Source organism: Hyperolius riggenbachi, chromosome 6 (assembly GCF_040937935.1).
Source record: "Hyperolius riggenbachi isolate aHypRig1 chromosome 6, aHypRig1.pri, whole genome shotgun sequence".
NCBI lineage: Eukaryota > Metazoa > Chordata > Amphibia > Anura > Hyperoliidae > Hyperolius > Hyperolius riggenbachi.
The window spans coordinates 103,270,160-103,297,972 of NC_090651.1; the positions used below are offsets into that span (position 1 = coordinate 103,270,160).

A 27,813-nucleotide genomic window follows, 5' to 3' on the forward strand; every position below is an offset into this window, starting at 1 on the left:
AAAAAGGTTTATCGGTCAGCACATTAAAAGTGCAGGTATCAGCCTTGGCAGCCACGACAGATAAAAAATTAGCTGTGGAGGACTTGGTGGTAAGATTTTTTTAAAGGCTATTAGTAGACAGGTACCGATAAAAACGCCTAATGTGTCCCCGTGGGATTTGCCATCGGTGCTAAAAGGTTTATCCGGGGCCCCATTTGAACCTTTGGACCAGTGTGATTTATTGCATGTTACAAATAAAACTGCGTTCCTCACTGCCATATCTACAGCTAGGAAGGTCAGTGAAATACAGGCGTTATCTTACAAGCCTCCATATTTTCAGGATTTAGGAGACAGGTTAGTGTTGCAGACGGACCCAGGGTTCCTTCCTAAGGTGGTGTCCAAATACCATAGGTCTTAATCTATTGTTATCCCTTCCTTTAGCGTTCAGGGGGGAAAAAAGGATAAAGATCTGTACCTAGTAATGTCAGAAGGTGTATTTTACACTATATTAAAGTTACTTCAGATTTTAGGAGGTCTGATTCTTTGTTTGTTCTATTTGGGGAAAAAAATAAAGATTGCACAGCATCCAAATCTACTATATCTAGATGGATTAAGAAAGCTATTAATGTCTTATTCTTTATTGAACTTGGAACTTCCGTTGTCCTTCACGGCACCTTCAAGTAGAGCAGTGGCATCATCCTGGGCACATAATTCTGGTGCTACCCCGGAGCAGATTTGCAAAGCCGCTACGTGGTCAAGTTTTAACACTTTTGTTAAGCATTATAAATTGGATGTATTATCGGAACAACAGCAAGCCTTTGGTCGCAAGGTCTTGAAGGCTGCTACCCACCCTGAGGTTTGATTCTTGCTTATCATCTCGGAGTCTTGTCCCAGAGGATCACTGGATAAAACAATAGTAACTCACCGGGTAACGTTCTTTCTAGTGATCCTCTGGGACAAGAGTCTCACCCGATTTGGGTATAGTAGAATTATTCTGTACTTTGTATGGAGTGGTTCATAGTATAAATGAGTGAAAGGGAGAGTTCTAGATAGTTATTATTTAAGACTGAGGGGAGGTTCTCATGGCCTTTCTTTTATAGGGGAGGGATTGAAGTATTTCCTGGAAGGGGCGTGGATATCTTGGAGTCTTGTCCCAGAGGATCACTAGAAAGAACGTTACCCGGTGAGTAACTATTGTTTTTAAAGCAATAATCACTGTGAAATCACCCGTGCAAAACGCATGTGCTAGTGTTTTGCTTCAAGTGTGAATGGGCCCTTACTGTACTTTATAAGTTGCAGTAATAGTTCATTGTTTGACTATCCTTCCATATGTCTGCCCTGTGTTAATTTATAAAGGGATAATGGTGCATTTGTGTATAAAGTATAGCTTACAACCTTGCTTAATAGAAGTGTGGTGTCACATGGTCATACAGGAAAAAGAACGAACCACCAGACCTCATCAAAATGCCACCTGTATGAACAAAAGACTGTAATTCAGGGCCGGATTCACCATAAGGCACGGTAGGCACGTGCCTACAGGCGCCTGATAAAGCAGTTCACTCCTCTCCCCAAGTGCCTTTTTTCCAAATGCAGAGTCCTGGTGAAAGTGTAAATGAGGTTACTCGCCCTGCTCTCCACATTCCCCGAATGAAATCTCCATTCAGTCGTGGGCGCCACTAGTTGAGGAGTACCCGAATTTAAAATATACTTACCTGGGGCTTCTTCCAGCTCACTGTAGGTGGCGAGGTCCTCCTGGCTCCTCTCCTTCAGCCTCCGCCGGCCCCAGTTACCGGTGACACCCAGGCCGGGTGTCGGGCCGGCTCTTCCTGGTTGACGCAATGCGTCATCACGCCGGTCGCTTTGCGTCGTCATGGCGGCCGGTGCGATGACTCATTGCGTCATTAACCAGGAAGAGCCGGCCCGACGCCGGTAACTAGGGCCGGCGGAGGCTGAAGGAGAGGAGCCAGGAGGACACCGGGGGACCTCGCCGCCTACAGTAAGCTGGAAGAAGCCCCAGGTAAGTATTTCAAATTTGGGCACTCCTCAGTGTCCCTTTTAATACTGAGGGTACCTCTAGCTACTTAATATTGAGGGTATTTCTGGCTACCTAATAATTAGCATCTGTTGCTACCCACAGTATACAGGGGAAGGGAGAAATGACAGCTGGGTCAGCTATTGCACTTGTGGTTCGGTGGGGGTTGTGGGTTCATGGAGGGTGAAGTCTAGTGTGCCAGGACATCTGTGCCTATAGGCTCCTGTGAGGTAAATCTGGGCCTGAATGTAGTTAACTTGCATAGTGTGTGTGTGTGTGTGTGTGTGTGTGTGTGTGTGTGTGTGTGTGTGTGTGTGTGGTTTTTTTTTTTTTTTTTTTTTTTTTCGTTTGGTACTTTTCCGTTAGCCGGGCGCATCCACTAGGTGGCGATAAAACTCCACCAGAATTACATCTTTCCCTACTATCCATGGCGGCCTGGAGGGGGAATAGTAATTAACGCCACCTAGAGGATGTGCCCGGCTAACGGAAAAGTACAGTTTTGTGTTTAAATAATCTCAAGTGTGCGAATAGCAAATTATAAACACAAAACTGTACTTTTCCGTTAGCCGGGCACATCCTCTAGGTGGCGTTAATTACTATTCCCCCTCCAGGCCGCCATGGATAGTAGGGAAAGATGTAATTCTGGTGGAGTTTTATCGCCACCTAGTGGATGCGCCCGGCTAACGGAAAAGTACCAAACAAAAAAAACAAAAAAAAAAGCTTTTGTGATGAAGTTTGGATAGATTTACAGAAAGTGAGAGATATATTTTAAAGTGCACCCGAGTCAAAGGTCTGGGGGTGGGGGGGAAGTTTATACATACCTGGGGCTTCCCACAGCCCCCTCCAGGCTAATACCTTCCTTGCTGTCATCCTCCACCTCCTGGTTCTTCTGTAATTGGCCCTGAAACATCCTCCAGTTGGCGCAGGCTGGCTGAATGTGCTCTCATAGTTGGGAGCAGGCGCAGAATGCAATGGGAGTGCGCCGGATCACAGGTGCAGTTGGCCCTGGACCAGAGGACTTTCTGGAGCCAATTGCAGAAGATCCAGGAGGACAGGAAGGGAAGAAGGAATGATTGGGCTGGAGGAAGTCCCAGGTATTTATAATCCCCTCCTCCCTTCATCTCAGGTTTACTTTAAACCTTGCCTCGATGTATAGGCAGATCGACTGAGAGGCAGTTCTCCCTGAGGAAGGATTTTGATCCGTAACATGTAATGTACTTGTTCCGCAATACACCGCAAGTAATTTGCAGCCAGTGGTGTGCCGGCTCTTCATTTTGTATGGGTGTTTCCTAGGCCATGTGAGCAATCCGGCTGAGACTAGGCACCGGTAGACACAGGTTCCACACACCTGACAAGCTACTCTCCAGGCATCGTTTGATGTGAATTGGTCAAATGCAGTCCTGTTTTCTAAAGCACTTAAAGGACACTTTAAAGTGGAACTGAAATAAGTGTTTGACTTACCTGGGGCTTCTGCCAGCCTCTTTCAGCCTTCCGGTCCTCCACAATCCTCTGTTCTCCCGCCGCCAGCTACTTTCAGTACTGTCGTACCGTTGACTTGTAAGTCGACGGCAAGCCACGCGTGTATTTTTCCCATCTGCAATAGTCTCCTGCACTAATGGCACACAAGACGCTATTGCAGAAAAAGATACGTGGGGCGTGCAGTTGCAGAGTCAACCGTAAGTAGCTGCCAGCCGGAGAACAGAGTATCATGTAGGACCAGCACAAGACGGGAAGGCTGCAAGGGGCTGGCAGAAGCCCCAGGTAAGTGTGTGTTTGTTTGTTTGTTTTGCGCAATACCAGTTGCCTGGTAGTCCTGCTGATCCTTTGCCTCTTAAACTTTTAACCAAAGACACTAAACAAGCATGCAGCAGATCAGGGGTTTCTGACATTTTTGGAAAATCTGATAAGATTAGCTGCATGATTTTCTGGATGAATTCAGACACTACTGCAGCCAAATGGATCAGTACGGCTACCAGGAAACTGGTATTATTTAAAAAGCAATAAATGGCATCCTCCATATACTTCTTGCTTCAGGCTTCTTTTAACAGCCAAGAAACTGTGAGACAGCTTGAGATAAGGTTTTTCTTTTTTAGAAAATGCAAATTGCCTGGCTGTCCTACTTTACCCTCTGGCTATACTTTTCAGCCATAGACCCTGAACAAGCATGCAGATCTGGTGCCCTGAACTGAAGTCTGAAGAAATTGAATCTCACACCTGAAACGAGCATGTGCCTAGACACTACTGATGCCAGAAAGATCAGCTGGCAACTGGGCATGGTCCAAAAGTAAATGCAGTAAAATGGCAGCCTCCATATGCCTCTTACTTTTACCTTTAAGTAATTTTATTCTGTCAGTAGTAACCTAGTTTTGTTTCTACCCAATGCATCTGTGATTTCTCTGAACAGCTCCTGTGTCCAAACATTTGTCAGCTTGCCTCATTATGGTCAAGCCAGTTTAGTTTTTAGCAGTGGGCTGGGAGGGTCACCACCCAAGGTAGTGTGCAGCTACCTACTCTATACTGTTGTGTGGGGCTCTCTGGGACCTCTGTCTGCCTTTGGGGGGGGGGGGGGGGGGGACTCGATGGCTACCTATAATGGAGGGAGCTCTGGCTGCCTCTACTGTGGATAAAAACGAGTAATTATGCTTGAGCTAATAGGACAGCATGTGTGACCAAAAGATAAGTGGTAACATTGTGGTGTTTTGTTTGTTTTCCTCCCTGCCCTATAGAATTCTGCAGTGAGTCACACGAACAAGGAAAGTAAGACACTGGTGGAAGTTTACTGGATTGTCCCTAGTAATGCCCCGACGCGTGTCCAATTTCTGTAGGTGAACATGGCTGTCAATTGCTGAATTTTTTTTTTTTTTTTTTTTTTTTGGGGGGGGGGGGGGGGGGGGGGGGTTAGCTGACTAGAGTTAAAATGGCTTGTGTATAAAGAGGTACAGTGCTGTTTTTAGTTTGATGCAGTATCAAATGACCAGCTTTTCATGGAGAAAACGGCACATGCTCTGTCTGCATTTTGTAAAGTGGAGACTCGCAGCTAAAGTGCTGTTGGGAGGTGGCTCCTTGCATTCTGTGCAATGGGGTTTTTAGTGGTTCTACTCCCAGTTGAGTAGAAGGGCCAATGGCCACAGCTGAGGGGAACTTAACTGAATACAATTATTTAAAAAAAAAAAAAAAAAAATCTTATCGCAATATAAGGTTAGAAAATGGAGCCAGTGTTTGCTCAGGGCCCGTTTCCACTATCACGAATTTGCATGGGCAATACAAGTGGATGGAACGGTTTCCACTGGTCAGGATTGGTTTGCGTTTTTCTGTGCAGAAAAAATCTGCAAGGCAGAGCCATCTGAATTCGCATACTGCTATGCGATTTGCATACAATGTATTTAATAGGAAATTCGCATGCGGTTTTGGTATGCAAATGTTCATGCAAATTCACATATTTTGCATAAAACCTATGTAAAAGCACACAGGCACTGACATGGTTAAATTCGCATGCATACAAACATATGCAAAATCGTATGGAAATTCGTGGTAAAATTTGCATACAAACGTTAACAAATTTGTTTCAGCATACAAGTTCGTATCCGATACTGCGCAAGTGGAAACGGGCCCTCACTGTAAAAGCTTTCCTCACCCTGATCTACATTTTGTAATTTCTCATCAATGGCAACATCTTTACTGCTTGCAGGTGCATCACTGTGGAATGTTGTTCCAAAGTGAGTAGAAACACCTGCCTGGAATGCATTAGGGCCGAAGGCTGCATTGCTAAATAGCCCAGCAAAACCTCACTGGGAGGGTGGAGTTACATGCCAATATACATATAGGAAGGGTTTCTGATGCTGAAACGTGTCCTGAATAATCTATTGCGTTATTCTGTCATTCCTCTTTATATTGTGGCATGTGCTCTGTGGGGGTAGTTGGGATTGAACTACTGGTCTCTCCAGAGCCTTACACAGGAAGGATTGGTCCTGAAAGGATCCAGTAGTCAGGTTTATACTAATGCTATGACAAAGGTTGTAGCCGACACCTTCTATGTATAAGCTCTTTTATTGTTAGACACATGACAGTAAACATCAGCAACGTTTCGGAGGCGTGTCCTCCTTTCTCAAGCTCTATCAGTGTCTACACACATTCAACATCGGTTCCTTTTTATACTTAACGTGATAGAGACATAACTAATCGCATATCTTTGCCACGTTGTGGCGACCAATCACCAACCGTCTTACCTTGCGAACCTGATGGGGAACTTGATTCCATGTACCAAACAGACATGCGTAGAGGGGGATGCATCATCCTACGCAATGGGGTGGAGAAGGCGTGACCCGGAGCCGAGCACACTAAGACGCCGACCAGACACGGGGAGGCAGAAGATGACACCCTCTGGTCACGCCTACTAATGCCATGGGCGCATTGTCTTTGTGGGAGATGGGGTAACCGGTGGAATGTCACCTCTGAAGCAGGGGGACCTGTGAAACAGCTGTCAGGATGTCCTGCATACACTTCACTCGAGACCCCAGAGCTAGCTTCCTAAAAGGAAAAACTGTTGATTTGGCTAGTTAGGTTACAATTAACAATTTTATAAAAATAAGACCATGCAGGACTTCCGGTTCTGGGGCTGAGAGGAATGGTGGCATAGGTGAGATCCGCTGTGATTTCCCCTCCCTTACAATCTCCCTGATTAGAGAGGAAGAGAATCCCGGGCCGCAGAGCCGGGACAAGGTCCTCCAGCACCCAAGGCTGAGACACCAAAGTGCGCCCCTCCATCCCTGCCACCCCAGCTGTCACACACTGATTGCTATTAGACTAAGAGGCGCCACATTGCCCACAACCTCCCCAACACCTTAATCTCTAGTTATCTGGCTTGCAGTCACTGCCATGTATCCCCTTTTCTTATTTCCTTCTGCTTCGAACACAATTAGGAATGACAGCTGAATGAATTCTGCGCCCCCTCCTACACTGCGCCCTGAGGCTGGAGCCTCTCCAGCCTATGCCTCGGCTCGGCCCTGCCGGGCCGGAATATCATGTCCGAGATCGCTACCTCACCAGAGCGACTAAGGAGAAGGAGAAAGACAAACAGCATCAGAAAGAGGCCCGCGGGAATCCGTGTGAAAACAAGATGGCGCAGCCTGACTCTGATGCGGCGGCAGAGCCTGAACCTAGCCTGAAGCAAGGTGTGGATCTTGATTATCAGCAAGTGGCCAGGGAAGTAGTGTCACTCTTACGACCTGAGCTATCTACATTAATAAGGAGGTGCTGGGACATCAGATGCGCATGATTCAGGAGAACGTCGCATCAAACATGGCCAAGCTAACTCCGCTTGAACAACGGGTGAGTGACGCAGTTAACTCAGAGGAGGCAATCGCTCTGGCACAAACAGATTGCAATAAACAAGTGACATTTGATCGTATTGATGACCTTGAGAATCGGTCACACCGGAATAACCTCCGGGTCATAGGCTTCCCGGAATCTGTTAAAAATGAAGATTTAGCCGGACTGTGTTCGCTAGACCTACCCAAGGCTCTTGGCTTAAACAACCTCTTAAAAGTTGAAAGGCCTCACCGCATTCGCCCCATGCTCCCTGATAGAAAAACACCTCGCCCTGTAATTGTGAGGTACCTTGACTACTCTGAAAAAAACTTTATTAAAAGCCTATCGTGTTCAGAAGTTACTGCAGGTGCAAGGAAACTGTTTTTTTTTCTATCTGCAGACTATTCAGCGGAGGTGAACAAGGCCAGAAAGCGTTCAATCCAGTATGCCAAGCTTTAGAAAAAACTTTTGTTTTTTGTTTTTTTTATCTCCTATCCAGCCACCCTCCATGTTCAGAAGACTGGAAGGTATCCACATTTCTATCACCAGCAGAAGTAGAGAAGTCTATGCATTCTTTTGGGAGCATGGGACACGCTTAAAGGAGACAGAGTGCTTCCCTACAACTACAAGTTCTTTTGGGAGCAGTGATTCAGTTTCACCGAGGAGGGCGAGCAGGCAATCTTCTCCAAAGCAAGGCCTGGACTCCCCACCTAAACTTTTGTATCTTCCAGTCAGGAATCTTCCCCCTGGGATGATTGATAATTCGGCAATAAGTAATGATCGGGGAGAGAAATATTTGAATTTCATAGGTTTAAAGGGACTCAGAGCTCGAAAAATAAACGAAATTGGTACTTGGAGCTTTCTGCAGCCCACCGTAGGTCGGGAAGTCCCCCGGCGTGGTCCTGGCTCCTCTCCCGGACCGCATACCGCACCGCCGACACCCGGGCAAGGGTGTCGGGCTCCCACTTCCTGAATCAGGACGCTCTGTCATCACGTTGGCCGCTGCGTGTCATCACGGCAGCCGGCGTGACAGTACTGCGCATGCGCGATTTAACCGCACATGCGCAGAACTCACGCCGGCCGCCGTGATGATGTGCAGCGGCCGACATGATGACCGGTTCAGGAAGTGGGAGCCTGACACCCGGCCCGGGTGTCAGCGGTGCGGTATGTGGCGGAGGGACCGGGAGAGGAGCCAGGACCACGCCGGGGGAACCTTCCGACCTTCGGTGGAATGCAGAAAGCCCCAGGTAAGTACCAATTTCGTTTATTTTTAGAGGTCAGGGTGCATTTAATACATGGACTCAGGACATGATTTATGTGATTTAACTTTCATATGATCTACTCCTGTGCTCTCATAATGGGAGGGGCTCAGATGTGATGCTCACAGATGAGGGAAGGGGGACAAATGTGTTCCTCAAGGTTGATACTGTGGTTTGTTAATTTACTGCTATGTTTTCTGACTATTTCACCATTGCCATTACCTTTGTTCTTAGAAAAAAGGAAGTCAGTAAGAGATTGGGATACTGTAGTTACAGTGGAAACTAGGGATGCACTCATTATCCTAAACGCACACTGGCTGCTTGTTGGTGTGAGTGTGATCTGGAATGGGGGGGGGGGGGGGGGATTATACTTTGTTTATGTTGGTTTTTGTTGCTCACTTTAAGAGGCACACTTGCAGAAAAAAAAGATTTTCGGTGGGTCAAATCATGGGGTCGGTTATCTGATGGTAGAAAAGCAGGTGTTCTTGTTCATAAGAACTTCCAAGGTAAAATCTCACAGTTGGAGACAGTGATTCTGAAGGGAGATGATGGTTGAGATTTGAGGTCCATTTAGATTTATTTCATTTGGGGAATTTATGCTCCTAACGCGGATAATTCGGTATTCTTCCAGAGTCTAGTAAATTACAAAAACAAAGCCCCTGAATATGCTAAGATTCTAGTTCTTGGAGATTTTAATGCTGTTTCCAATCCCCAGATTGACAGACAATGCCCTTCTACAACCATGTCACAAAGTAGAAAGCATGACAAGACATTTGTAAAGGAATCTACAAACTTAGTTGACATATGGAGCCATTTACACCCTTTTGCAAAAGATTCTCATTTTTCTCATGTCCACAACTCCCATTCACATATTGATTATAGCCTTGTTTCTCTAAACCTAATTACCTCAGTTCAAACAGTTGCCATTAACCTCTTGCCGACCGCGTCACGCCGACGGGCGTGGCCGCGGCGGCAGCCCCAGGACCGCATAAAGCCAATTGGCGTAAAGTCCTGGGGCTCTGTTTTGCAGGAGATTGCGTGCGTACGCGCTCGCATCTCCTGCTTGGGGGGCGGGGCGGAGCTCGGGAGACTGTTAGACGGTGTGATCACCGTCTATTTACACTGTGCAGCGCTGCGGTCAGCAGCAACGCTGCACTGGGGACAGCCGTGTGAGACGGCTGTCCCCCTGGGGGACGAGAGCGATCGGCTCTCATAGGCAGAAGCCTATGACAGCGGATCGCCGTAATTGGCTGGCTGTGGGGAGGGAGGGAGGGAGAGGGTTTAAAGAAACAGGCTTAATAAAAAATAAAAAATATAAAAAAAAAATGGGGGGAGCGATCAGACCCCACCAACAGAGGGCTCTGTTGGGGTGGAATCACTTGTGTGCTGTGTTGTGCGGCCCTGCAGCTTGGCCGCAAAGCTGCAGTGGTCAATTTTACTAAAAAATGGCCTGGTCACTAGTGGGGTTTAGCCCTGCAGTCAGGGCCGGGCCGAGGCATAGGCTGGAGAGGCTCCAGCCTCAGGGCGCAGTGTAGGAGAGGGTGCAAAATTCATTCAGCTGTTATTCCTAATTGTATATGAAGCAGAAAGAAATAAGAAAAGGGGATACATAGCAGTGACTGCACACCAGATAACTAGATATTAAGGTGTTGGGGAGGTTGTGGGCCCTGTGGCCCTCTTAGTCTAATAGCAATCAGTGTGTGAGAGCTGGGGTGGGAGGGATGGAGGGGCGCACTTTGGTGTCTCAGCCTTAGGTGCTGGAGGACCTTGTCCCTGCTCTGCCTGCAGTCCTCAAGAGGTTAAGGCCTTAGTAATTTATGACCACGCACCCATCCTTGCTACCATCTATTGCTCCCCTAAGGAAACTCCAGCAGAGTGGAGATTTCCCACTTTTTTTTTATATACAGATGAACAATTTGCAGCTGATATCATTTTGTCGTGGAGAGATTTTTGTTCCAACAATAAACACTGGAAACAACCCACTTTATTCTGGCAAACTGCAAAAGCGGTGCTGAGGCCAAATTGTCACTTGCTAGCACCCACAGGAAAAAAATACCAAAGCATGTGATGAGGCTAGACAGGCCTATATGTAATATATAGCTGATTCTAATCCTATCCTACGAGACATGGATAGTAGCTAAAAAGGAAGCGGATGTGTGGTTAGAGAAATGAACAAGTCATAGAAAATATTAGCAAATTTTAACTAAACCAAGATGGACAAGATCAGCAATATCTCAGATTAAATATGCACTAATTAACAGGATATTATAGAAGTTTTTAACTCCTATTTGTATGAATCTAAAATTTCTGAGGGAATAGATCAAAATCAATATATTCAATCAATGAATCTTCCCAAATTAACAGAACAGGATCTAGAGATTCTCAACTCTCCTATCGCCCCACAAGAGATCTCCTCTAATTAAGAACTTGCTTTTGGGCAAGGCATCAGGCCCTGACAGTCTATCTATTGAGTTGCTTGTTTGGTTTATTTTTTTAACGCTTGAAGACAGAAGCTGTAGATACCCTAGCAGCCTTATATAACCACATCATTAAAGATGAGCAATTTCTGCCGACAGCAAATGATGCTAGGATTAAATTGATTGCCAAACCACAGCCCACTGATCACATGATTAAGGCCGGAAGCGGCTGATACACGTGGTGAGGGTGACTGCCATTGCGGCCTTGCATACGCCAGCCACAAGCCCTGCCTGTACCAAGGCTGAAGTCTGGCGCTGGATTCGGAAGGTAGTAGAACAAGAGGGGCAGCGTGGATGACCAGAGACCGGTGGAGAGCACGACCGCACCAGCCTAGCATCACCAAGGGGAGCTCACCATTGCTACTGCATATGGGATCTACCGGTGGGAGAGGAAAGAATCCAATCTATGTGCTGAACTTTACCTGCTGTAGCCTATAGGAAGTCTGATGGCCCATTACTGTGCTGCTGAGTGGTGAGAGCCTCTTATGAGGCGGAACCCCGTATACATGCTCATTATTTTGTAGTCGCAATACTGCATGAGGGTAAAGGATCTGCTGCTATGCACGGCTTATGAACTGTAGCTGCAATACTGCATGAGGGTAAAGGAACTGCTGATCTATGCCTATATAGTCCAACTGCTTAGTATTTGCTGCCTAGTGGAAGCAGGGGCGTAGCAATAGGGGGTGCAGAGGTAGCGACCGCATCGGGGCCCTTGGGCCAGAGGGGCCCAGCATATTTATACATTACTTGTCCTATGTCGCAGTACCCATCTGTCTTCTACCTGCTGCTGGTGTGGGGAATGCTATGCCCCAGCCGTGTGTATGTGGCTAATAGAAGAGCGGTGGAAGATGTATGGGCACCACGTCACACAGGACGGGTAATCTATAAATGCACATTTATACATTGGGGAACAGCAGCGGGTTTTCTTGCATTCGTCGCTAGTTCCGACATCACTCGCAGTTACCGTCGTGCACACGATCAAGCAAAGTAGGCCCTACATCTTGCAGCATGTTCAATTAATGTGACAAATTTCAGTCTGAAATTGGTCGCTTTGTTAATTGGGCATGTACTTGTTAGCACAGATTTTCTTCCGAATCTTGTAATTTTAATCTGATTGTCGATCGGACGCCAAGTTGCCTGATGTATGGCCACCTTAAGAGATGAGAAATGAGGCAGAATGCCTGAAGGTTCAAAATACCGTGAGTCCAGTAAGGGCTTGTTCTGTGTGTTGTTCATTTCCAGGTCAAAGAGTTCACTTCCTGACAAAATACAATGGATTTATTCATAAAAAGTGCTCGGGAATTTGCAAAGCACTTGAAAAAGTGATTTGAATAGCTATTTCCCTATACTTTCTATTGAACACAAACACTCAGAAAATGTTACAGGAGCTGCGTTTGCGATTTAATAGAAAGCTCAAGTATGAACACTAAAAGTGCTTGTGCAATGATTTCTTATTAGAGGGATTTCAAAAATCCCCAGCGCAAAAAACTCCTCCCTGTTCTTTCAAAATGGCTTTGCTTTTTAATTTTTTTTTCTTCACTAACCAAATCGCTCAGCGCTTGCGAATGTGAACAAGGCTGAAGTAATCCAAAGTATTGTTTGGCCAGTCGATTGATGGAAATTTAACAGATGAACAAAGGACACAGATCTGTTGTCAAGTCTCTTAACCACTTGGGCGGTATGGACGAGCTCAGCTCGTCCATCACCGCCGGAGGCTGCCGCTCAGGCCCTGCTGGGCCGATTTGCGCCAAATAAAGAGCAGCACACGCAGCCGGCACTTTGCCAGCCGCGTGTGCTGCCCGATCGCCGCCGCTCTGCGGCGATTCGCCGCGAGCAGCGGCGAAAGAGGGTCCCCCTAGCCGCCTGAGCCCTGCGCAGCCGGAACAAAAAGTTCCGGCCAGCGCTAAGGGCTGGATCGGAGGCGTCTGACGTCAGGACGTCGGCTGACGTCCATGACGTCACTCCGCTCGTCGCTATGGCGACGGTGTAAGCAAAACAAGGAAGGCCGCTCATTGCGGCCTTCCTTGTTTATTCTGGGCGCCGGAGGCGATCGGAAGAACGCCTCCGGAGCGCCCTCTAGTGGGCTTTCATGCAGCCAACTTTCAGTTGGCTGCATGAAATAGTTTTTTTTTAATTTAAAAAAAACCCTCCCGCAGCCTCCCTGGCGATCTTATCAGAACGCCAGGGTGGTTAAGGCCTAGGTTCTCAGCGTGTGGTATATGTACCCCAGGGGGTACTTCTGATGGTTGCAGGGGGTACTCGAGCTTGATATACTTAACCAAGAGTTACAAATTTGGAGTTTTAGAAAATTATAAATTGTATTTAAACACCACCAAATTAGTGTTTTTCGCTAATTAAAAGCCAATAGTAAATGCTTAGAAATTGTTTAGAACCAATTATCATGTACTACAATTTAAAGAGAAACTCCGACCAAGAATTTAACTTTATCCCAATCAGTAGCTGATACCCCCTTTTACATGACAAATCTATTGCATTTCACAAACCGACCATCAGGGGGTGCTGTATGACTGATATTGTGCTGAAACTCCTCCCACAAGAAGCTCTGGGACCGCGGTACTCTGGGCAAACTGCCACAATGTAACAATGTTCACAGACAGGAAATGGCTGTTTACAGCTGTCAGTAACAGCCAGAACAGCTAGAGACAGCTACATAACCTGCCCACAGTAACAATGTCACCATGTAATACATGTCAGAATGTGCATCTAGGAGAGGAAAGATTTTACAATGAGCAAACACTGACTAAATCATTTATACATAATTATTTTAAAAATGAAGCACTTTTTTTATTACATTATTTTCACTGGAGCTCTTCTTTAATAAATATTTGCCAAGGGATACTTGTGGTAGTGTTTACTATGCTAGGGGGTACTTGGTGAGTACAGGGTTTTAAAAGGGGTACATACCAATAAAATGTTGAACACTGTCTTAAAGAAAACCTGTAACGAAAAAACTTCCCCTGGAGGGGGAAGCCTCCGGATCCCGTTGAGGCTTCCACGGTCCTCCTCCTCGGTCACACGGTGGTGGCGATAAAGCTCCCAGAACAGCGGGGATGTAAATATTTACCTTCCTGGCTCCAGCGCAGGATCTGCTCTCCGCACAGAGATAGGTGGAAATAACCGGTCAATGTCGGGGCGCTCTATTGTGCAGGCGCAAGTCTCATGCGCCTGTGCAGTAGAGCAGACCCGACAGATCGGCTATTTTCGCCTATCTCTGTGCGGAGAGCCGCAACAGCGCCACCCACTCCAGCAGCCAGGAAAGGTAAATAAATCGGCGCTTGTCGACGGAGGATTCCGGGAAACTTCAGGGCAGCCAGCGCTGGACTGCCTGCAGCTACAGGGGAGGGGGAAGCCTCATTGGGACCCTGAGGCTTCCCCCTCCCGAGGTGAGTACCCCCCCAGGGGTAAACTGAGAGGGATATGGATGTTTCCTTTTAAACAATACCAGTTGCCTGGCAGTCCTGCTGATCTCTTTGGCTGCAGTAGTGGCTGAATCACACACCTGAAACAAGCATGCAGCTAATCCAGTCTGACTTCAGTCAGAGCACCTGATCTGCATGCTTGTTCAGGGGCTGTGACTGAAAGTATTAGAGACACAGGATCAGCAGGAGAGTCATGCAACTGGTAATTTAAAAGGTAAAATCCTTATCCTTCTCAGTTTAGGTTCTCATCCTGGTGGGAGGGCTCTGACAAGCAAGGTCCAGCCTTGTGTACTGTAATTTGAACAGGTGGGCAGGGCTTGACCCAGAGTGACAAAAACAGAAATTCTGCCAGATTTTCAGTCTCTCCATGCCTGTAGGTCCTATCAGAGTGCACCCCTGCATTCAGTGGGGCACCACAAGTCTGCAGATATGAGATATGAGTGCTATTACACGATTATTGGTGTTAATTCAAACCTGTATTACTCCAGGTTCTGAAAGTCCATTTTGACTTGCAACCTCTCAGAACGGGTGTCAGACTTATGCTGGGTACACACGTCACGATTTCCCGCTCTATCCGCACGATCTATCGGGATTGATTTGATTATTTCCGACATGTTCAATCGGGTTTTGATCGCTGCAGCCGTCGATTTTGCATACTTAACATGCAAAATCGACTGTTGTATCGATCGAAACTTAATAGAACATGTCGGAAATAATCAATTGATCGAGCGGGAAATCGCACAGTGTACCCAGCATAAGCCTAACATCCTCTGTTAAGGTGGGCAACATAGGAGCCTCCCAGCCCATAAAATATCAAACTATGGAAATTTATACAATAAGGTCAGCTGTCCCTGTGAAATGAACTGTTTGGAGCTGGCATCCTCGGATCAAATCTGCTTCTTCTCCGGCTCTGCAGTGAGGTGTGGAAAACTCTCTTGAACTAGGGATCTCAGACATCTGAAAAGGGGAAAGTATATAGGACTTTGACAACCTAGATTTAAGAGTTTGTCAGCAGGGTGCTGTGCGTTCCAGAAAGTTCTGATACTACCTATGCAGTTTGGCCTGGTCATGGCACAGAGTAGAATTGTCACCTATAGCTGCTTTTGACATGGTGACTAATGTGTAATGTATTAGATTAATTATGGTGAATGTGTCACTTAATTTTTCAGGTGGATTATTGAAAAAATGGAACTAGTTCAGATTTTAAACCGCTAAAATTGTTATACTTTGTTATCCAGAGCCACTGTGGTTGAGACATACGCCATTTACTGGGTTAAGATTCCAGGACCGGTCATTATCCAGACTGATGCGCTTCCTGTCCCACTGATACCAGTGACACCTTCACCAATAAGCTTGGACTTCAATCCCGCGCTAACTGGAAGGGTATACATGCCGCCTCATTTATCAATTTGTACAGCCTTTTTTTTTTTTTTTTTTTTTTTTTCCCCCTTTGCCTAGGCAATGCGTTGGTAATTTTCCAAGTTGGTGCACTAAAATGTGGGCATGGGCAATGCAAACTGGCTGCAACAAGATATTGGCCCAGTTCTAAGCTAGTTGTGGCAAAATTTAGATTGGTTCAGAAAATAAGCCTCTCGTTAAATCTGTAGTTCACTGCTATACTTGAAATAACTTATTCCGTACATTAATATATTGACTTTGAATGCATTAACCCTTCCCTGCCAAGCATGTGCTAGGTACGTTGTGGCTGGAAAAGGCTCCAACTGCCAACTTGCCTAGTATGATGTTTGGTATTTTGTCCCCAGGGAAGCAGCGGGGATGGGGCCTGACATCATTTTTCCCTCCTCACGTGGGCCCGCCTCCTCTGCCTCCCTGCAATGCTGCAGTAGCAGTTGGTGTGTGATTGCTCACTCAATGCCACATGTCCCCCTGCCGGCAGCAGTCTCTTCTTCTTGTTTCCTGTATGTTTGTGATTACATAAGCATCATACAGAGATCCGGAGGGGGGGGGGGCCGAGAGTGCCTGCTGCCAGAGGGGACGCCACATGGAGCGAGCAATCAGGTGAGCAATTGCACACCGCACCACTGCACTCCAGCTCTGCAGGGGGGCATGTGGTGGGAGGCTGGTGGCACCTATATTGGAAGCAATTATACTTACTACCTATATTGGGGCACCTATTCCTGGCTGCCCATATACCTGCAGGGGCGTTTCTAGCCATCTTGTCACTCCAGGCAAGAAAACCTGTAGCGCCCACCCCCATGCGTGGATGCGTCTCTCGCTGCCCTCCCGCAGTCCCCCTGTTTAATGGTAATCGGCCTGGTGTCTGGCTCAGTGACGTCAGCCAGGGTCTTCTGCGCATGGACCCGACTGAGACTGGACCCGACTGAGCCAGTTACCAGGTTTGATTGCAGACAGAGGACAACGGGATGACGGCGAGGGACTAGAGGAAGCTCCGGGTAAGTAAAAAAAAAATTGTAGTGTACTGTCTGACTGAGACTAAGATTCAGCAGCAGCAATGCTGCAGCATCGCCTCAGACAGCATGATTGCTCACTGCTGATATCACTGTCAGTGGTGCTGCTGCAGCTGGTGCGTTACTCAAACTTGGGGCCCTTTTCCACTAGCAACTGCAAATTACCTGCACTTGCGATCACGCAAGCTCCTTTTTCCACTGTCCGCGTTCCGCTGTACCGTCGTCGGCAATGTAACGCGATCGCGTTGAGAATTGCACTGGCCGGCAATTGCATTTTGGCAAAAACCGATCCACGATCGAAGCATCATAGTGGAAATTGGATCGCAGCCAGTGGAAAAGGGCCCTAACAACTCGGCCCACAGCGCCCAGCACAGCTTGCCTTGCCCTGCCCCCCCCCCCCCCCCCTGACAGTGTCAGGCTTAAGGTGGCCACACAGGATACAATAAAATGATCCGATTTTACGGCAATTGGATAAAAATTATCATATCTCCTGAAAAAATCGAAAGCTCTTTTATCTATCTGGAATGCCAGATATTTTTCTTCAATTTCTCTAAAGATTGTATGGTGTGTGTGTTTTGTCAATTTATTAATATGCACTTAGCTAACCTGTACTGGGGCACCTACCTATGTAACCTATACCAGGGCACCTACCTATCTGGCCTATACTGGGGCAACTATACTAGAGGGACCTACCTGGTTAACCTATACTGGGGCAATTATACTAGGGCACCTATGCCTGGCTACCTATACTGAGGGGGGACCTATAGCTGGCTACCTATACTGCATGCAACTAGACCTGGCTAACCTATACTGTGGGCACCTATAACTGGCTCCACGGCGGGGGGCACAATTAGGGATGCTCATTCGGATTCCGCAGAGATGCAGTTTCCGAAATTCCGATCGGAAATTGCATTTCCGCATCAGAATGCGGAAATCGGTAATGCAAGGGTGGTAGGCGGATTTCCCCTGGAAATCGCGGAAACTTCCGCCGGAAATTGCGGAAATTCCACCCGACTTTAACATACGTTTTTGAAAACTTTTTTTTGCATCTTGTTCACAAGATTCTGTTTAATAAACCCTGAAAATTTGGTGTTTATAGGACTTACGGGGGCTTTGCTATTAACCGCAAAAGTCGGCGGATTTTTACTGTAATGTAAAATGCAGAAAATCTGCATCTGCCTATTTTCTGCACTTTGTTATTAATCATTAAAGTCAGCGGATTTTTACTGTAATGTAAAGTGCAGAAAATAGGCAGATGCAGATTTTCTGCATTTTACGGTACAGTAAAAATCCGCCGACTTTTGCGGTTAATAGCAAAGCCCCCTAAAGTCCTATAAACACCAAATTTTCAGGGTTTATTAAACAGAATCTTGTGAACAAGATGCAAAAAGTTTTCAAAAAGACCTTATAGTTTTTGAGAAAATCTATGTTAAAGTCGGGCGGAATCTCCGCGATTTCTGGCGGAAATTCCGCATTGGAATGCGGAAATTGGTAGCGGAATCGGTAATTGGCAATGGCGGAATGCGGATTTACCGCGAAATCGGAAATTGGCATTTCCGAGCATCCCTAGGCACAATTTTGACACCCTCACCCTGGGTGCATTTTAGCCTAGAAACTGGCCTGGAAGCACTTTAACCGCTCTGCGACCACGACCACATAATGCCAATGGGCGGCCAGAGTGGCTCTTCTGGGACTGCCTAACACCAATTCAGTCCTCGTGAGATTATCAGGGAACGAGCTCTTGCTTGAATGCACGTTCCCTGCAGGGGACACAGAAAGCTGCCGCCCTTGGAGCTGGCAGGCTGAAACTAAGGGGGGGGGGGGGTAATTTTATGTGTACAGCGCTGGGACCAAGTGCAGCACTGTATTTAGTGTCCCTGTTACTTGCCTGTCCCTTGGATGGGCTCACAATCTAATCCCTGCCCTACTACTATCCCATGTAGTCATAGTGTAGTGTATGGATTGGGTGATGAATTTGGCCAAGCAGTAAATTGTTAAAACTGTGAAGTGCTGGATTGTGAATAACTACCTGGTCAGTGTCACTAGAGGGGTGAAAACCTGTGGTCCTCGAGTGGGTAATGTTTACCTATCTGGGTTATGCCAACCAAGCTAGTTAACACTGACTGATACAAGACTTACTAATTGAAGTTTGTATTGGCAACTAATGGGCAGTGGGGAATGTCAGAAGCCGGTATGTTCTGAGATATGGCACTGATAAGACAATGAGGCAGCTCTCTACATTTGGTGGGACTTAGTGGTGTACTGCTCTAATGTGGAATAAATGGTCAAATGTTTTCAGGATGGTAAAATTTAAGTAAGGGTTGGTGCGCATGTTTCAAAAAACGCTGAACATTTGTGATTATGCTAAAAATTTTGGTGTACTAGTCCTAAGAATTTTTTAGCTCATCTCACCAAAATTTTCTTTTTAAAGTGGGGAAAAAAATTACTACTTTTGTACTTCTAGTTCAACCTGTCTGGCTGCGGCAGCAGAAAGTTCTGCATCAGGAATCCAGCGGACTGTGACCCGAAGCGGGATGTGCAGTGCTTCTTCTTGTCCTTTACGACGCAGGGCAGTTCCGTGCAGATTGAAATGAGCGGTCCAGGGAAAGGCTATGTGGCATTTGCCTTGTCACATGATCAGTGGATGGTTAGTATCTCATCGTCTGGCACTTTACACAGCAGACAATTGGTTATTCAATGCCAGATATTATTTATTTATTTATTTTTTTTATAACATACTTTGCCACTGCAAGTCTAGAAACATACAGGCATGTCAGAAATGCAGAATTCTGATTCAGATGGCATTCCGAGAAGTGTAGTTCTGGATTTTCGCAGAATGGATTTATTATGTTTTTCAATAGTTAATTTAAAAAAAAAAAAAAAAAAAAATTTGCGGATGTACACTGAGGATTACACATTTCCAGCAGCCTCAGCACACGTCCACATTCTCGGATTAGTTTGACTTCCGAGTGTCCTTAATATGGAATTCCGACTTCTGCTATGGAAAGCAGATTTCCAATCAAAATCTGAAATTTGTATTCCACGGAATTCAGAAGCTCCTACCTAACCATATGACCTGTACTTCTTTTCTACACACAATACACATGTAAATAATTCAAAATGCTATTAATTTTGAAAAAGCCAGTTACAGCTCCTTGATTTGAGTGATGTTAAATATTAAATTTGTTACTTGGGAGCCCCTACTACTGTCACATGTATGGCCAGAGCTGGCTCATGTAGCCCAATGAAAGTGTGGGGTGAGGTTTTTGTGTTTGGTTTGTTTTTTTGCATGCTTCTGATACAAACTTTGTCTTCATTGATGGCTAAGTGTAGTAATGTACTACTGTTCGTGCAGGTGCTTCCGTAGGGGCAACCTGTGCAATTACCCCAGGGCCCCTGTATGCTGCCGGGTCACCCGGGTGGGCTCAGTCCGCCCATGATGCCAAGTGAGGAGACTTCCTCAGGCGGCAGAAGTCTGGGGACTGGAACAGGAAGTGAAGAGTGGCAGGGCAACTGCACCTAGCTATCAACACTGGTGGCACCTATAACTGGCTACCTACCTATACTGAGGGCGTTTTTTTGAGGGGCAGCAAGAAGTCTCGACCGGCCCTGCACCCGGGTCGCCCAAGGTCTCTACCCCCCCTCCCAAAGGCCAGGCCAGCCTGGACAGGTGAGTAACTATGCTGCCAAAAAATCTGAGGGGAAGGGCTTGCCAGAAATAGTGGCCCTACCCTGATGCCACTTATGGGGGCACCCCAACTTGCCTTGTAGCCCAATTGTCACCTGAAATGGCTGTGACTACTGTAGCACCAAGGGCTCTATTCGCAAAACTTTTCATACATGACTTATCACCCAACTACTAAAAATAACCTTTCAGCACTTGTACAAGCAAAATAATCACTCAAAGTTGTTCCTAATATATAATTTAATATTACTTTTCTTACCTTAATAATTTGCTGTTTGAGAGCTTAAAGTAACAGAAGGTGAGGAAACTTTGTGCATCGTGCCCAACAAACAAATTTAATATTGTAATAGTAAGCAAAGTGCCTGTATAAGACCTTATCTGAAAAAATGTTGTACTAGAAAAGTTGTTGCCACAATAAAAATCAAATTCAGTAAAGATAGTCAGCTTGATGGTTGCTAAGAATAAGTAACTGTGCAGCTAATGTCTGCTGTGGATGTCTAAGTCTGTCTTAGAATTCTGAAGGTATTTGTATACAGTCAGTCTATAACGATTGTTGTATCTGTTCTTGTAGGGGGATGATGACGCCTACCTGTGTGTGATTGATGGCCAGACTGTTGCTGTAAGCCCTGCCTACACCACTGGACGATCACCCCCGAAAGTGGCTTCTCCGGTAGCCTGGATATTTGTAATTTTTTTGCGAATTTCTGTTTTGGGAAAACACAGCAGCTGGAGAAAAATGGGGAAGTCTACTTACATTTAAAAGTATCGGATATACTCGCGTATAAGCAGTTTTTGGGACCAAAAAAAAGTGGGCCAAAAGTCCTCCCCTCCACCGTATTACCGTACTAGTGGTGATGTCGGAATTGTATATCCACCCCGCCACATGTACCTTGATGTAGTGGTTTGCAAGCTGTGTAACTATGCGTACGTTAAAAAGGGGCGCTGGGAAAAAAGGGCGCGGGGTTTTAAACGATAAGCATGGATAACGTTTAAAAATGTATTGTACTGTATTTCGTTTAAAGTTAATGTTTTATAAAGTTATAAATCATTAAATAATGTGCATTAAATCGGCAATTGTAAAAACGTTAATCTTCCGTTTAAATAGTGAAACGTATAATAACGTTTAAAAACAAATTACTAAGTAACCCTCCCTGTACCTACCCCTCACCCCTAGACCCCCCTGTTGGTGCCTAAACCTAAGACCCCCCCCCCCTGTTGGTGCCTAAACCTAAGACCCCCCTGTTGGTGCCTAAACCTAAGACCCTCCTTAGTGCTCACTGTATTGTGTGTAGAATAATGTTTTAAAAACAGTAAGGGATAAAATATATTACAATTTACATTACGTACTGATCGCTTTGTTTCGTGAATAATGTTTTACAAACAGTAAGGGATAACATTTAAAATAATGTTTTATTGAAATAAGAAACGTAAATCATCACAAGCAGTTATAAAACATGAAAAATCTTCGGGCGCCGTTGGAAAATGTTATTCTCGGGCGCCCTTTTTTCCTGTTCGGCGCTCATTAAACGATAATTATTATAGGAGTGAATGGCGGCGCCCAATTTGTCCACTAGCCTCCTGCGCCCTTTTTTACTGTTACCGTGTAACTATATCCTGTCCCCGGCCCGCCAGCATGTGCTGACCAATCGGAGCTTTTTAGAAGGTGTAGCTGGGTCCAGTTCCCGGTCTGCCCACGTTTTAACTCCTTGAAGCATAATTTATCATACTTTTTAATCAGTCATCACACTTTATAAATCAATACTTTATACTTGAATCTTTTTTACCAGGGTTTCTGGTAGCAATATGTCACTCACAAGATCTGATTCTCTAAAATCTGCTCCTGCTACAGTATGTGCATGTGACTATTGCTGTAGATACAGATTGAAGAGTCCTAGTAGGTGGCCCCTACAACTACAAGATCAAGACTATGAACGCTGCAAAACTCCTGCTCCTATGCCAGTGGCAGGAGCCTCAATAACTTCTGCCCACATGTCGCTCCCTACCATGGTGATGACTGGGGCATATTAATATAGAAGTTCAGTGGTCAAAGGTGCCTAATAGAAAACCTGTATCAAGAAAAAGTTCCCCTGGGGGGGTACTCGCTTCAGGTAGAGGAAGCATCCGGATCCTGTCGAGGTTTTCCCCCATAGTCCTGTGTCCCTCGGCGGTCTCGCTGTGCCCCTCCAAACAGCAGGGATGTAAATATTTACCTACCCGGCTCCAGCGCAGGTGCAGTATTTGCTCTCCACTTGGAGGTAGGCAGAAATAGCTGATCGCTGTCGGGCCCCTCTACTGCGCAGGCGCAAGTCTCCTGCACCTGCGTAGTAGAGCAGACCCGACAGATCGGCTAGTTCCGTGCTGAGAGCTGCAACAGTGCCACCCTCTGGAGCCAGGGAAGGTAAATCTAGCTTGTTGAGCCAGGATTGCGAGAGACTTCGGGGGAGCCAGCGCTGGACTGCCTGCAGCTACAGGGGAGGTGGAAGCCTCATTGGGACCCTGAGGCTTCCCCCCCCCCCCTCCCGAGGCAAGTACCACCTCAGGGGACGTTTTCTCAGTACAAGTTGTGTGTAAGATGCTGTTAATGCAAGCTAGATATCCATTTACAAATCTGTGTTTAGAAAGAGAATAATTTGGTCTGTGTATTGAACCTTTCTGTAAATCTAATTTTGTGAGCAGTCGTTTTTAGACTAAATGTAATTGTTCCTAAGAACGGATGGCTTTCCCTCCATTCTCCAGGGAAGGGATAGGAGCACTCGGTCTACTATTTCTTGTTTCATACATGAAGTAACGGTGCCTAGAAAAAAGGAAGTGGGGATTGCCACTAGGAAAATATTGCTAAGGTTATAGCGCTATTGTACTAGTGAATTTAGAGTAAAATGTTCAACAATATTTTACTATGGCTAAACCTACTCTCGCACAGAAACCTTCCCGGGTGGTGGCTAACCCTAATTCCCTCCCCCCGTGGTGCCTAAACCTAACATACATGATGACGCCTAACCCTACATCAACCTCCTAAAGCTGGCCCCTCTTCCGCAAAGCCACAATATGCTATGAAGGTAGGCCATTTGTTTGTTCTGTGCTTGCTATGCAATGCCACAATGTACAGTAGTTATTTGCAAGCCATTTTTCCTGCAAAGCCTCTGTACCAAATGACCTCTCTTGCTGCTAATTAGGCGCACAATTTTACCTTTGTAGCTGCATATCCCGGCTTCAGGAAAGGTAAAATTAGGCCTCCCGAGGTGCCCGCTAGTGGCCTGACATGTGCCCAAATTTCCATTCAATGCCACTAAAACTTTTTATCATAGGCGCCTATGGGGGTGCTGGTTTTTTCCCATAAGGGCTCCTGCTCCCTTTTCTGTTTTGTTTTCCCATTTCTAATATCTTAGGCCACTGTCTCAGAGATGCCTGCTGCCCTGCTAGGGGTGATCAGTCTACTCCTGCATAACAGATCTTCTAAATTAAGTGACATTGAAGTTAAAGTAGTGTGACTTGATTTAGCAGTCATTACCTGACAGTGATGACACAATCCTACTTTGCTTTTAAATATACATTTTATTTTTATTAGGTCAGTAAATGCTCAGGCATTTCACATATGCTAACTGAGCTTTCTAAGAACATTAGGTTAATTGTATCATGCAGTTTTCAAAAAGTACCAGTAATCAGTTACTTACCGTAGATCAGGCATGTCAAACCAGTCCTTAGAGGACCAAGGTCCTCACATTTTTGACACAGCTTAAATTGATGCAGGGGTGCCTCTAGCCATTTTGTCACTCCAGGCGAGAACCTGTGCCCCCCCCCTCCCCCACGTAGGGAAACCAATCAATCATATTGCAGCAACATTTCACAAGAAAGTAATCATAATGCGGCAGCGTTTCACCAGAAATTACACTTGCTGTGGCAGTGTTTCACCAGAAAATACACAGGCAGGGCTCCACTTTCATGAGGCACAAGGGGGACAGAAGGAGGCACGGGTACTGAATAAGGCACAGAGGGTGACATAGGGAGGCACGGGGACAGGAGGCGGCATGAGGGTCAGAAGTCACAAGGGGGGACAGGACGCACACAGGGGGATAGAATGAGACACAGAGGACAGAAGGAAGCACAGGAGGTACAGGGGGCAGTGGGCAGTACAGGAGGACAGAAGAATGCATAAGGGCCGGAAGGAGGCACATGGGGGGGGGGGGGGGTGCTCAAGGAGGCACATGAGGGGGGCGGAGTTTAGAGGGAACTGAGTGAGGCGCAAGTGGGGGACTGAAAGAGGCACACAGAGGACAGGAGACCCAAAGGGGGCAGAAGGAGGCACGATGGGGGGGCAGAAAATAAGCACAAAGGGGGCAGAAGGAGGCACAGGAAGACTGTAGGAGGCACAAAAGGGAACAGAAGGATGCACAAATGGAGACAGGAGGCACAAAAGGGTGACAGAAGGCAGAGAGGGATGTAAGGAGACACAGGGAGACAGGAGGCAGAGGGGGATCGACAGAGCCACAGAGAGACAGAAGGCTCAAAGGGGCACAGAAGGATGCACAGGGTAACAGGTGGCACATGGAGACAGAATGAGGCACAAAGGGAGACAGGAGGCCTGTACTGCCTATGCCTAGAGGTGTGGTCCATCAGGTAGCACACATTCCTCTTTCTCAGTGCATCAACTCTGACATGGATCTGGCCCTCCAGGTCTGGAGTTCGACACCAGTGCCGTAGATCCTGCAGTGAAACTGCTTAACCCTTTCTGGACCAGCACCCTCTGCCCCCTTAAGGACCAGAGGGTGCTGGTCCCGTAAATCGCCGCTTCCCGACGAATCGCCGCAAAGATCCGCCGCTCCCGATGAACACGCCGCTCTGTCCCCACCGCAGGCTGCTCTCTCTGCCGTCGCTATGATGGCAGAGCGCTGTGCGCCGGTCAGGAGCCGCTTTCATTGGCTCCTGACCCTGTCACTCCATGTAAGCCAATGAGAGCGGCTTACATGAATGATAGGGCCAGGAGCCAATGAAAACGGCCCCTGCCCGGCTCAGTTTCTGTCCTGACAATGTATTGGGTTGAACTGGTTTTGATTTTTGTGTTGGTTTGGTTTTGTTTACCCATCAAAGCAATTATGCCAGCTACCTTTTTTTTTTTTTTTTTTGCTGCAAGAAGTTCTACAGGACATAGCTTGGAGGGTCGCAGATGGAGTCATTCAGTGTTCTTTCCGCAGGAAGATTTGGATCCCGACTACTGTAGAAAGGTACCCTTTGGACATCGCTTACTACATTTTCCTGGCTGATGGAGATGCTGAGGATGGTATGGTTCTATACGTTTACAGTAGGCACCCATATTAATCATGACCATCTTTTGAAAAGTGCTGTAATTAATAGTATTCTCTTTCAGGTGCAATTAAAAGGCATAATAGGCAGCCTCTCATTACAAGTAAAATGTATGATGTCAGTGGACCCCCTAAAGACATTGGAGGATCACGGTCTCCATTGCTCATCAAATTTCATGGTAAATTTACACTCCACTCGATTATGATCAGTAAGATGACACTTTGTCCAGGTTTTATGAGAAACTTGGTAAAATGTAAAACCTGCTCAGGGGCGTGTATCGAAAAAAGGGCGCGGGATATAGCTGAAATTTATAGGTTGTAATGTAAAACAATTTCCGAATTCTAGCTTGTAAACGAAAATGTAGTGCTAAATAGGTTAAAGAGAGTCTGAAGCGAGAATAGATATCGCTTCAGACCTCATATATAGCAGGGGCACGTGTGCCCCTGCTAAAACGCCGCTATCCCGCGGCTTAACGGGGATCTCTGTCCCCCCAAACCCCCTCCGTAATGCGGGGGAGCGCTTCCTGGTTGGGGCAGGGCTAACCGCCGCAGCCCTGCCCCACGCGCGTCTGTCAGCGCGTATCTTTGCCTCTCCCCGCCCCTCTCAGTCTTCCTTCACTGAGAGGGGCGGGGGAGAGGCGGCGATGCGCGTCTGATAGACGCGACTGGAGGCAGGGCTGCAGCGTTAGCCCTGCCTCCAGGAAGAATATTTCTACGACCAACTTGCCGACCATCTTTTGTGGGGGGTGGGTTGGGGGTGAAGGGACCCCCGTTTAGCCGCGGGATAGCGGCGTTTTAGCAGGGGCACACGTGCCCCTGCTATATATGAGAGCTGAAGCGAGATTTAGTCTCGCTTCAGTGTCTCTTTAAATAAACGGCAAAATACCGGCTATAACAGACGCTATTTGACGTTTCATTTCAGAATTCGTTGAACAAAAAATATTTACGCTTGTATTAAGCATGGTAATACAAAGGTATAATTGCAGTAAAATATCTGTAAAATCTACCAAACTGTAGGCTCACACAGATCTCTTCCTATCCCTAGACCCCCTTTGTTTAAATATACATAATTTAATAAATTGTATATATTACATATATTGTGCTGTAACTATACCTAACCCTACTCTCACACAGAACCCTCCCTGTACCTATCCCTAACCCTAAGATCCCCCCCCCCCCTCCTCCCCAGTGGTGCCTAACCCTAACCATCCCCACTGCACAAACACCCTTACACACATATAAACAATATATGTAATCATTAAAATAATTCATTATAAATTACATGAATAGAATAATGTATATATTTTTAATAGAATAGCCTTAAAATCACGTACACATTAATATTATAAATAGAAAAAGGTGTGTGTGTGTGTGTGTGTCTCGATCTACCTCTATCTCATCACGTACGCATTAGAATTCTTAAAATAACGGTAATATTAAAAGCGATATATTAAGTTAATAAAGCTATAATCGACGCATTATAAGTGTGAAAAACAAAGTTAATACCAAAAGCGATGTTTTTCTAATAGAATAAGGTTGAAAACGATATTTAAGCATTATACGTATGAAAATGAATTTAAATGACTAAGTGTAAACGAAAATTTACTTGTTACAGTCCTTTAAGCGAAATTTAAAAAAAAGTAAAACACAAAGTCAAAACGAACTTGTAAACGATATTTGTTATAAACCTTATTCTGTAAACGAAAACTTTTAACACGATCCCTGCAACCGCTATTTCTCGGGCGCCCTTTTTTCCTGTCAACGCCCAATAGCCGATATTTTGCATTGCAGTCTATGGTGCCGCCCTCTTTTACTGGCCCGTGCTCAGGGGTGGACCTACTATAAAGACGCCTGAATAGCGTGATTCAGGGGGCAAAATCTAGGGGCACAGTTTGGGCCACCTGGCGC

The 27,813-nt window shown here is 46.2% G+C and overlaps 1 protein-coding gene across 1 annotated transcript in view; it reads left to right on the forward strand.

The window, feature by feature from the left end:
• The window catches only part of LOC137522064 (putative ferric-chelate reductase 1), a 160,121-nt gene that overhangs the window by 60,999 nt on the left and 71,309 nt on the right, over nt 1–27,813 (forward strand). The window contains exons 4-10 of the mRNA XM_068242088.1: nt 4,738–4,832; nt 15,733–15,877; nt 19,388–19,570; nt 21,180–21,269; nt 24,110–24,122; nt 25,740–25,883; nt 25,971–26,084. Of these exons, the coding sequence (XP_068098189.1) occupies nt 4,738–4,832; nt 15,733–15,877; nt 19,388–19,570; nt 21,180–21,269; nt 24,110–24,122; nt 25,740–25,883; nt 25,971–26,084 (784 nt within the window). The remainder of the gene's footprint in view (nt 1–4,737; nt 4,833–15,732; nt 15,878–19,387; nt 19,571–21,179; nt 21,270–24,109; nt 24,123–25,739; nt 25,884–25,970; nt 26,085–27,813) is intronic.